This window comes from Poromitra crassiceps, assembly GCF_964638095.1.
Source record: "Poromitra crassiceps genome assembly, chromosome: 15".
In the NCBI taxonomy this organism is placed as follows: Eukaryota; Metazoa; Chordata; class Actinopteri; order Beryciformes; family Melamphaidae; genus Poromitra; species Poromitra crassiceps.
The window spans coordinates 17606679-17618766 of record NC_139634.1 but is presented as its reverse complement, the minus strand read 5'-3'; the positions used below and the strand labels follow the sequence as shown (position 1 = coordinate 17618766).

At 44.0% G+C, this 12088-nt stretch overlaps 1 protein-coding gene across 1 annotated transcript in view; it reads right to left on the bottom strand.

Moving 5' to 3' along the window:
* LOC310790093 (neuronal acetylcholine receptor subunit alpha-7-like) overlaps positions 1 to 12088 on the bottom strand; it is a gene marked incomplete at both ends in the record, with an annotated part of 76876 nt that overhangs the window by 13839 nt on the left and 50949 nt on the right. The window contains 5 exons of the mRNA XM_083651785.1: positions 4 to 58; positions 541 to 650; positions 6439 to 6525; positions 7390 to 7584; positions 9985 to 10232. Coding sequence (XP_083507911.1) covers positions 4 to 58; positions 541 to 650; positions 6439 to 6525; positions 7390 to 7584; positions 9985 to 10232 — 695 coding nt within the window. The remainder of the gene's footprint in view (positions 1 to 3; positions 59 to 540; positions 651 to 6438; positions 6526 to 7389; positions 7585 to 9984; positions 10233 to 12088) is intronic.

The window sequence follows — 12088 nt, the reverse complement described above, 5'->3', positions numbered from 1 at the left end:
CGCCAGGCTGCTTCATACGGAGGAACCAGGCACACCAGTGCAACAGGACCACACGCACCTGTGAGGAGAGGGTGTGGTCCAGGGTCACACACACACACACACACACACACACACACACACACACACACACACACACACACACACACACACACACACACACACATTATAAATAAAAGCGTGATTTGCCTCTGTGTGCTCTGACTGAAAACAGAAAGTTAGATCGAGAAGCCACAGCGGGAGGGGCTTATTTGAATATCAATGATAATAGTGCAGGATGAGTCATCAACAGAAATGTGCTGTTTATCATAATTTTGCCATTATTCTGGCATTAAATATATAGAAATCAACATTTTATTATTATCAATGTTATTTATTTTTATTTTATTTATTGGTGAATAGGTTAATATTAAGTAATATTAAGCAAAAAGGCTTAAGCTAAATGTTGTGGGGTTTTGAACATTAACACATACACAAACATTTGTAGTAAATGTTATTGATGATTAGGGTGATTTACAGATTAAATCAGATTCAGTGACTCACCCATTTGGGCATCTTGCCTCCCTGGGGGTCATGATGGTGAAACTGCAGCACGATGACAGTCACCACCACAGACATGCCCACGATCATCATGGTGCTGGCAAAATACTGGGCTGCCAAGGACACAGAAAACAAGACATTATTAATATGCTGTTTCATTACGTGTTGAAGGCCTTCCCTCTTAATCCATTTTAAAACCACCCATGATGACATTCAAAATGAACATAGCCGACTAACAATTTAAAACAAGTTCAGCTGAAATAGGTTGATTTCATCCTCTAACATGAAAGGAAAGCAAGTCTGACCAATCTTTGCAAAATATTATAGCTAAGGGGAAAAGATACACGGTTGAACTCAAACAACAAACACTCGACAACGAAGAAATTCAGTGCAAAAAATAGCAGACACACAAAGAGAGAGAGAGAGAGAGAGAGAGAGAGGGGGAGGGAGAGATAGAGGGGAAGGGATATATATATATATATATATATATATGGTATATATATATATATATATATATATATATATATATACAGTATATACGGTATATATATATATATATATATATATATATATACAGTATATATATATATATATATATATATATATATATATATTAATATTCAGTATATATACAGTATACCGTATATATATATATATATATATATATATATTAGTGCTGGCTCTGGAGGGCGCATCAGGGATGTTTTCACCCAGGGGAACGTATTTGGGAGCACTGAACACTGTGTTCTCTCCCAGCACGTACACACACACACGCGGACGCACACACACACACACACACACACACACACACACACACACACACACACACACACACACACACACACACACACACACACACACGCGGTATATCTCAGGGCCAGCCCTCCTTTCACTTGGTTGCTAGTGACTGTGAACAAAGAACAGCTAACAGCTAAACACAAGTGGGTCAAAGTTCATGTAATCACACTACACTGAGGTCAGGGGTCATGACCAAGACTGTGGGTCATACTGTATAAGGTGACAATGGAAGGAAAGATAGGGAGGGGAGAGAGAGAGATGGTGCGGAGGCAGATTTGCGATGGCAGAGTTGAGCTTTGTATGAAATCCTATGAAGACAAAGCAAAGGTCTAATAAGGACAAAATTCAACTGACTGTAATGAGAGTGAGACATTAAACCACATTAGCTGGTGAATTCAAATATTCATCGTCGAGATGCTTGGGAAGTAGCGTTACAAAATATCAGCGTCTAATTTTATTTGCTGGTTATTAGAACATAAAATTAGGTTTGACAATAATGAGTGAAAATTGGAAGGCACACACAAACATTCCCTCACTGTACTCTCAAATTGTACTGATATTGCTCACTATATATGGCCCACTAAATGATGTCTCTCATCTCTGAGGCTCTCATCTCTCTCTCTTTCTCTATATATAAAGAAGACATCCTGGGGGGCATGGTGGCTCAGTGGTAGCGCTGTCGCCTCACAGCTAGAAGGTCCTGGGTTCGATTCCCACCTGGGACGCTGTGAGCGCCGAAGGAGTGCGTGCCCGTCCGCATGTCCTCGAGTGCCACCGCCCGGGTGGGGTCGTCAAAAGGGCCTTTCTGTGTGGAGTTTGCATGTTCTCCCCATGCCCCCTGGGGGTTTCCTTCATATAGGAACCCTTCACCAAAACGTATATATATATATACAGTACGTATATATCCTGGTCACTGAAGTGGTGCCTCCTGTGGTTGTTCGGGGCGCCTGTTCGGAGGGAGGGGAACTTGTTGGAATAGCGTGATCCTCCCACGTGCTATGTCCTACCGGTGAAGCTTCCCCTGTCAGGTGAAAAGAAGCGGCTGGCTACTGCCCATGTCTCGGAGGAAGCATGGAGCCAGTTTCGGCTCTCCCCAGATCGACAGAGGGTGGAGCAGCAACCAGGATAAATAAATTATAATTAGCACTAATGGGGGATAAAAATGGGATAAAAAAAATCAGGGGGGGGGGAGAAGACATCCTTATCCTTACTGTGCCAATCACTGTTAGTAGCTTATCTTATTTTATATTTTATATTTTATATCTTATGGCAAGTCCAACCCATGTTGTTCATGGTTGAATTAAAAATTAATTAGAATTAAATTGAATTAAAATGAGCTGAGCATAACTGTCTTGAATTAAATTATATGTGTCTGCCTTAAATAATTGAGATGAATTGAACATTAGTCATGCTGAGCTGGTGATTAGGCCTACAATAAAAGACATACGGTCTGCTTCAGGCAGGAGTAGCGAGCACTGCTTCACATTGAGACTCATATTTATATTATATTGAACTTTACTGAAGGAAAACCCCTTGAGATGAATCATCTAGTTTTAGAGGGGGACCTAAAATGAGATATTGCATAGAGGCAGTGGATAAAGGCAGTGGATAGAGACAGTGCATAGAGACAGTGCATAGAGACAGTGCGTAGAGGCAGTGCATAGAGGCAGTACATAGAGACAGTGCATAGAGACAGTGCATAGAGACAGTGCATAGAGGCAGCACATAGAGACAGTGCATAGAGACAGTGCATAGAGGCAGTGCATAGAGGCTGTGCATAGAGGCAGTGCATAGAGGCAGTGCATAGAGACAGTGCATAGAGACAGTGCATAGAGGCAGTGCATAGAGGCTGTGCATAGAGGCTGTGCATAGAGTCAGTGCATAGAGACAGTGCATAGAGACAGTGCATAGAGGCAGTGCATAGAGGCAGTGCGTAGAGGAAGTGCATAGAGACAGTGCATAGAGGCAGTGCATAGAGACTGTGCATAGAGACAGTGCATAGAGGCAGTGCATAGAGGCAGTGCATAGAGGCAGTGCATAGAGACAGTGCATAGAGACAGTGCATAGAGGCAGTGCATAGAGGCAGTGGATAGAGACAGTGCATAGAGGCAGTGCATAGAGGCAGTGGATAGAGACAGTGCATAGAGGCAGTGCATAGAGACAGTGCATAGAGACAGTGCATAGAGGCAGTGCATAGAGACAGTGCATAGAGACAGTGCATAGAGGCAGTGCATAGAGGCAGTGCATAGAGACAGTGCGTAGAGACAGTGCGTAGAGGCAGTGCATAGAGGCAGTGGATAGAGGCAGTGCATAGAGACAGTGCATAGAGGCAGTGCATAGAGGCAGTGCATAGAGGCAGTGGATAGAGGCAGTGCATAGAGACAGTGCATAGAGGCAGTGCATAGAGGCAGTGGATAGAGGCAGTGGATAGAGGCAGTGCATAGAGGCAGTACATAGAGGCAGTGCATAGATGCAGTGCATAGAGACAGTGCATAGAGGCAGTGCATAGAGGCAGTACATAGAGGAAGTGCATAGAGGAAGTGCATAGAGGCAGTGCATAGAGGCAGTGCATAGAGGCAGCGCATAGAGGCAGTGCATAGAGACAGTGCATAGAGGTAGTGCATAGAGACAGTGCATAGAGGCAGTGCATAGAGGCAGTGCATAGAGGCAGCGCATAGAGGCAGCGCATAGAGACAGTGCATAGAGGCTGTGCATAGAGACAGTGCATAGTGGCAGTGCATAGAGGCAGTGCATAGAGGCAGCGCATAGAGACAGTGCATAGAGGCTGTGCATAGAGACAGTGCATAGTGGCAGTGCATAGAAGCAGTACATAGAGGCTGTGCATAGAGGAAGTGGATAGTAGATGTGGGAAAGATCACTTGCTACAGTAACTCACATCCACACTCAGCCGCTGTGCTGTCAACGGGTATCATTCATTTTTACAAGGCCACTAAAAGTGTCCCAGCTGGCTTGCCGTTCAGGTGATGGAGCTTTTCTCACTGAAGGCATCTCATCATACCGGCTCAAAGGAATACACCCGCTGATGTAGTGGTAATCATGTTTAGCATGGCCAAACAACACTGAAATCAATACACAGGCATAACATACAGGAGAATTGTATATCTCATTTTGACCCAGTGTGACTGAGGCATTGACATTTTTACATTACAAACAGGCTTGTAGTCGTAATTCGGAGCGTGGTGTGGCCCGGCAAGGACTGAGTGATGACAGCTGAATTAGCCAGCGTTATCCATCCCATCCTGCCTGCCTCATCCTACCTGCCTCATCCTACCTGCCTCATCCTACCTGCCTCATCCTACCTGCCTCATCCTACCTGCCTCATCCTGTCTGCCTCATCCTACCTGCCTCATCCTACCTGCCTCATCCTACCTGCCTCATCCTACCTGCCTCATCCTGTCTGCCTCATCCTACCTGCCTCATCCTACCTGCCTCATCCTACCTGCCTCATCCTACCTGCCTCATCCTGCCTGCCTCATCCTACCTGCCTCATCCTACCTGCCTCATCCTACCTGCCTCATCCTACCTGCCTCATCCTACCTGCCTCATCCTGCCTGCCTCATCCTACCTGCCTCATCCTACCTGCCTCATCCCTCACTCCAGGAAGCCTCTCTCTGAGATATTTAGCCCCAAAGCTTACTGACGCCTTCCCCTCTCTGTCTCTCTTTCTCCCTCTCTCTCTCTCTGTCTCCACCCCCTTCACCCATCATTCCTTCATCCTCCATTCGTTTCTTTGCTCCCTGGCGAGTCCGACTTTTCACGGCCTATTAATGTTGCTGACAGCTTTAGTTCTGGCCACCCAATGTACTCCTTACACCCCCCGGGGGCACTGGTGATGATGTATAGCCCAGGCCATCTGACCTGGTCTGGTCCTAGCCAAAGCCCAGCTGGGCCCGAAGATGGTTTTCATTATTTTCCTCATGTGACCAAATATATAGAGGGCAGAGCATTCCCAACATTGAAAACCGCAAAAATGACGTATGCTTTGTATTGCTGATCTTCATAAGCAGTGCAGAGACAGAAAATTAAGTTGTTATGATGAGCTTTTCTTGGGATAGACTTGGCCCCTGGTCAGTAAAACCTGCTATAAGAGGACAGCATGCATTAGCATTCATGAAGTACTATATAGCTACATGAAGTACTATGTATAGCTTCATGAAGTACTATGTATTATGTATAGCTTCATGAAGTACTATGTATAGCTTCATGAAGTACTATGTATTATGTATAGCTTCATGAAGTACTATGTATAGCTTCATGAAGTACTATGTATAGCTTCATAAAGTACTATGTATAGCTTCATAAAGTACTATGTATAGCTTCATAAAGTACTATGTATAGCTTCATAAAGTACTATGTATAGCTTCATGAAGTACTATGTATAGCTTCATAAAGTACTATGTATAGCTTCATAAAGTACTATGTATAGCTTCATGAAGTACTATGTATAGCTTCATAAAGTACTATGTATTATGTATAGCTTCATGAAGTACTATGTATTATGTATAGCTTCATGAAGTACTATGTATAGCTTCATGAAGTACTATGTATAGCTTCATAAAGTACTATGTATAGCTTCATAAAGTACTATGTATAGCTTCATAAAGTACTATGTATAGCTTCATAAAGTACTATGTATAGCTTCATGAAGTACTATGTATAGCTTCATAAAGTACTATGTATAGCTTCATAAAGTACTATGTATAGCTTCATGAAGTACTATGTATAGCTTCATAAAGTACTATGTATTATGTATAGCTTCATGAAGTACTATGTATAGCTTCATGAAGTACTATGTATTATGTATAGCTTCATGAAGTACTATGTATAGCTTCATGAAGTACTATGTATAGCTTCGGCCAGACGTATTGCTCCCATCCAAACGTGAATATCTTTCTGGCATATTTTCCCATCTGCCACACGGTTGACACAGATGACGACCTGTCAGAGTCTGGGACCATATATTCATGCACTCACTCATAGACTCATATGCCTAGTGTACTAGACGCGCACGCACACACGCACGCACGCACACACACACACACACACACACACACACACACACGTGTGTAATGTATAACCCACCGATGAGAGGTACAGAGTCGGACGTGGCAGGCATGATCTCTGCGACCAGGAGCATGAAGACAGTTAGCGACAGGAGCACCGTGATCCCTGGAAGTAGAGAGCGAGAGAGAGGGACAGAGAGAGAGGGAGAGAGAGAGGGACAGAGAGAGAGAGAGAGAGAGAGAGAGAGAGAGAGAGGGACAGAGAGAGAGAGAGAGAGAGAGAGAGAGAGAGAGAGTGAGATGATGCAGAGGGTGATCACATAATGACTTGATCAGGGTCACTGGCATATGAAATGATTCCTGTAATGTCTTCTGTATGTAATCAGTGATGTTCTTGTGGCTACAGTCATTAGTTAGCTGGTGGCTCCTCTCCTCTGACATGTTCAAGGTAGGTTCAAGCTCCAGAAATCCCTCTAACGCTCTGACTTTGTAACCGGTGACTACTTGGGCGTGGATGGCTATTCATCAAAACGGATGACATTGATAGAATTCCAAAAGGGATGGATTTCATGGGAAGCTCCTTCATCTGGAATTCATTAATGCCAAGGTGACATGCATCATAGCTGGCTGTATGATTCATAAGGGTATGTATGTGTGTATGTATGTGCACGTGTGTACATAGATGCACACTTGTGGGTGTGTTTACTTATGTGCATAAACTGGTGTGTGTGTGTGTATCTACTCATATACACCTTCAAACTAACTTTTGCATATTGCCGCTGTTCTGTGAAAACTTTTGGGTTGAGCACTTTCTCATAACCAAAGGGTCTAAGCATAAAGAATGGAACTTCTGTACACCTAGATCTATGCAAATCTTAATTTAATTAATGTTTTTGGTGTGATTGAAAGCTTGCACTTTATTACTTCCTTCCTTCCTGTCTTTCTTCCTGTAGTGTCTTCCTTCCTCCCTTCCTTCCTATTAAATTGTGAAGATCTTAGAGATGCAAGCTCTTCATTGGAGCCCCCTCACCCAGAGAGATCTTCTCCCCAGAGTCAGCGGGCAACAGGAAGACTAGCAGGGCCAGGCCAGAGATCAGCACACAGGGGATAAGCAGGTTGAGGCCATAGTAGAGCGTCCTGCGGCGCATGGTGACCGTGAACGTCACGTCAGGGTAGGGCTCCTTACAGCAATCGTAGTACAGCTCGTTACGCTTGGCTGGCACACCTGAGGGAACATACACACACACGCACGCAAATGTAGACACTATAGGTCAGTTTTTGAGGATTGGAGACTTGAGATTTTCTGAGTGCTAAGATTGGTGCAAAGTAAGATTTTCAAATTAACCGCCATTTTGTTTCAAATTTACATTGAAATTGTAGGTTTGCAGAAATGTAAAATACCACATTTTAGAGAGAAAAAATGACAACATTTTGTTTCATATTTACGTTGAGATTGCACACATCTTTGCTGACACGTAAAATGCAAATGTTTTATTCTGGTGACTGTGTTGTTTGAGGTCACTAAACCTGAAGCATGGGACCCAGGCAGTGATCCCAGGTTAAACCTGGTGAAGCATGGGACCCAGGCAGTGATCCGAGGTCCTGTCCCTGTTATGAAAACTTTCTAACTCTAAGCCCTGGAGTGCATCATGTTGACACAGCGCCCCCAACTGGATCTCTAACCCTAAGGCTGTGGTGTGTGTTGTGGTCACATATGGCCTGTCTACCTCCCTGTCTGAGTGTCAAGCATTCCCATTACATGCCATCTGGTCCTGTCTGACACCCATCTCCAGCCACTCAACTCCCCTAGGGGCCAGGCATGGGATCTGCTGCTGCTGCTCTGTCCCAGCTGTCCACAACATCTCCCCTTTTCCACTCCTGCAGCCACATCCTGCCCCTCCCCTCAACATGACGTCCCACAAAGAAAGTTGTTTAAATAGCAATGATTCATTCATTTAGGTTCATTTTAGACATCAAAGAGTCAGCAAGGCCACGTTTTCAGATGGAGGTGTGGTCTAACACTCAAAGTGAGGGGGGGGGGGGGGGGGGGGCAAGTTTATTTTTTTTGGTTGCCTCATTATTATTATTATTATACATAATTGGCAAATGTTTTGAAAACCAGAAGAGAAAATATGTATTAAATGACTCCGATAATAGCAGCTGTGATCCCAACTCACTGAATGCCACAGTGAATGACACTGTTGCTGCGCTATTGGGCTCTGCCCCCAACAGGGATTGTTTTCAAATTACATTTTCATTTCAGGTGTCACAGTGGGAAATTTCACATTTGGAGACGTGGTCTTTGTCATAAAATATAATTATGCCTGTACACAAACTAGCTCCTGCAGTACAGGACAGATGCATGACTGAGGACGAGGGCTGGGTATCACCACTGATTTCGCAATTCGATATGATTCCGATACACAAAGTCCTGATTTCAGTTACAATACTAATTTTGTGACAAAATATTGCAGAGCTGCTCAGCACAGGTCTTAAGCATCTTACCACAGATCTCATCAGGGCCCGAGCTCTTTCTGAAATGGGTGTGCCTAAACAACTTTGCAACAGTGTCAACATCAATGGTAATTGTTTTTTACTCGACTTAGTCCTGCTCCTCAGCTGTCTTCTCTGTAAAATCGTGTTTATCAAACCTCAAGTAGAACTCAGTAAGACTGTCAGTTAAAAGCATCAAGACTACCTGCCTTATTCCCCCACAAAACAAATTATTCATACTGTTGCAGGCAGCTCTTGGGTTATTGCTTCTAAACTCTGCCTCTATCTTGTCTTTGTAATTAATTTGAGCTTTCTTAAAGCGGCACCACATTGAAAAACAATGCTGATTTATTTGGGACATGATCTCAACACATATCCAAAAACTGTCAACAGTTTTACAGACATTCATTTAGTTTGACAGTTATTGAGAGTTGACTTGAGTTAAGTTGAGCACCAGTGATGTCATCATCAGAAGCCTTGTAAGGAATACAACACATGATTCAGTGCTTCTGAAGTGAAGTGGTCCTCTAATTACAGCACTGACCTCCTCTGTTATTCCCTCTCATTGGTTACATCACCTCTAGCTACAGCTGTTTTGATCAATGTGACAGGGACTGCTGTTTTGGGTAACAAGCAGACCAAGGTCATTTTTCTGTTTTTATCCCCTTCTTCGTCTTCTTCTCTCCCCTCCTCTTCAGATGATGAAAGTGCAGATTGTAAGCATTCAAATTATGTGTGATAATATACATTGAAATCTGAAAATAGTAGAAGAAGATATGCATATTTGAATGTTCATAGCCTACTCCTAAAATCAACATTGAGAGAAAATCGCCCTGAAAGTTGGTGAACAAGCTTGGTTTGCCCTGAACAAGTGTCTAGTTAGAGGACTGAGCCCGTTTACACAAGCTTAGTCTGCTAACAAATTATAAGTATTATATTTAGTATATATATATATTTAGATAAGTATAATAATAGTCATCCTAAAACTGTTGTTTGACATATTGTTCTTCAATATAAACCTGCGTAATATGGAAGAAAACAAACTTTTATCTTGATTTGTGTGATTTCACAGTTGTGTACTTGTTGCTCCATTCACTGGACCGTGTCAGGAATAGCGGTGAGGCTCTCTTACCCACGAGGTCCCATTCCCCGTTGGGGATGTAGGTGGAGGTGTCCACATCCAGCATCTGCAGGTCCAGCAGCCAGCCGTTGTGGGTCCAGGAGCCAAACTTCAAGTCGCACTTCTGCACGTCGAAGGGGAACCAGCGCACGTCGATGTAGCAGGTGCTCTTCAGGATGCCGGGGGGGATGTACTGGCAGTAACCCGACGCGTTCACCAGCACGTTGGTGTGGAAGGTGGCGTCGAAGCGCTCGTCGGCACTGGAGAGAGTGAGGGGAGGACAGTGAGGAAAATATGTCATCATCTGGCTGTGAGTCAGAGTGAATCGCTTTATTTATTGTGTTTCTAATTGTATTTAACACCATGCTCAAGGATCGCACGCTGGCTATTACAGGTGTATTTTCAGACATAGGTTTTGTTAGTGGGCATTGTCCCTGTAAAACTAAACCTCATGATGAAACTAGAAGTGCACTCGGAGAGTGCAGACCTCTCCCAAGGCCAATGCTGTGATAGTCTGCTATGATATGCAAATGTTGTGGGTCGGATCAGAACCCTGACCCACCCACATCCCCCCAGTCACTAACCCCTACCCACCCCTCGAACCCCCCGACTCTCTACGACCTTATTATTCCTACTTACGGCCCCGCCCCTTTCCTGACCACGCCCACACTGCTTGTCTGAATGGGACAGACTGTCAGTGTGTTTGCATTTATATGTGTACTGTAGGTATATAACTGTGCTTGTATCGTGTGAGTAGTGTAGATGACAGTGTTGGTCTGTGAGTCTCTTTGCTGTTTCAACCTAACCTGTCGCACCAATGAGCAGCAAAGTGATATACTGTAGCTGGCCAGCTATCTGTGGACCAGCCAGTCTGCTCAGAACCACACGCACGCACGCACGCACGCACGCGCACACGCGCACACACACACACACACACACACACACACACACAGTTGAAAAACCCAGGTGAAATCTGGGGTGAAGTGAGATCATATATTCACTATGCAGCGACATGAACCAAACCAGTGACACGAGAAAACAGACAGATGCCTGCTTCAAGGCCGGGCAACTCACCACCTGCTGGAGTTTAGTTAGTACCCACAGCAACAGACATGTGACGGTTACTGCTGTCAGTGTGTGTGTGTGTGTGTGTGTGTATGTATGTGTGTGTGTGTGTGAGAAAAGCACTCAATTGCTCAAATATTCTAATTATATGGGTCATAAATAGCTAGTGAGACTGTCCTGCAAGCAAAGAGTCTCCGGTTCGATCCTATAAAACACGCCGTCTCAATGAGTGGCCCGCGGGCCACATCCGGCCCAGCGAGCATGGCCGTAGCCACTAGCAAGATGAGGTGGGTTATTTCCTATGGCACGGCACAGTCCGTGTTTGATGAGTTCTCTCAAGCTCAATTCTTAAGGCAGTGCGGAGCCTCTGGTATTATTGGAACTAGACAGCTAGAGGAATACGTATGGTACCATGTTATGCTAGCTAGCTGGGACACACACACACACACACACACACACACACACACACACACACACACACACACACACACACACACACACGCACAGATATTGGCAGAGAGAGATAATGTTATTGGTCACTGTTATTGTCACTTGTTATTTGAAGAGTGAGCCAACAAACATTGCTATTTTTTACTATATTATTTTCAACTAAAATTTGTTGTTATCAATAGCTAAAACAAGGTTTTAAATAGGCTAAATGTCTGTCCCATCTACAGTATATAGATTTCCTGGTTTTAAAATCTGGCCCAATTTAATTTGTAATTGAATAGCCCTGCTATAAAATCTGTCCTAGTCTAGTGTCCTTCAGTAGGACACTGACCACATTCCTGCTGATTCATCACTCAGGGCCAGCTGCTAAATCCCTATTAGTTTAACATGTTGTCTGGATAAGGTCACAAGTCTTGGAATAGCAAACAAACACCATTTTGGGGACATAATCACAGAGATAAAAAAAATAATAACTAGATCCGAATCCGAATCCCACGTCAGGTCTGGGAGTCTGGATGAACCCTAATTAACTATTAAAAGATGAGTGAGTGCCGTGTCAGTGAGTGTGTGAACTCTGAAGTAAAGTGCCTTGGGGACAAAC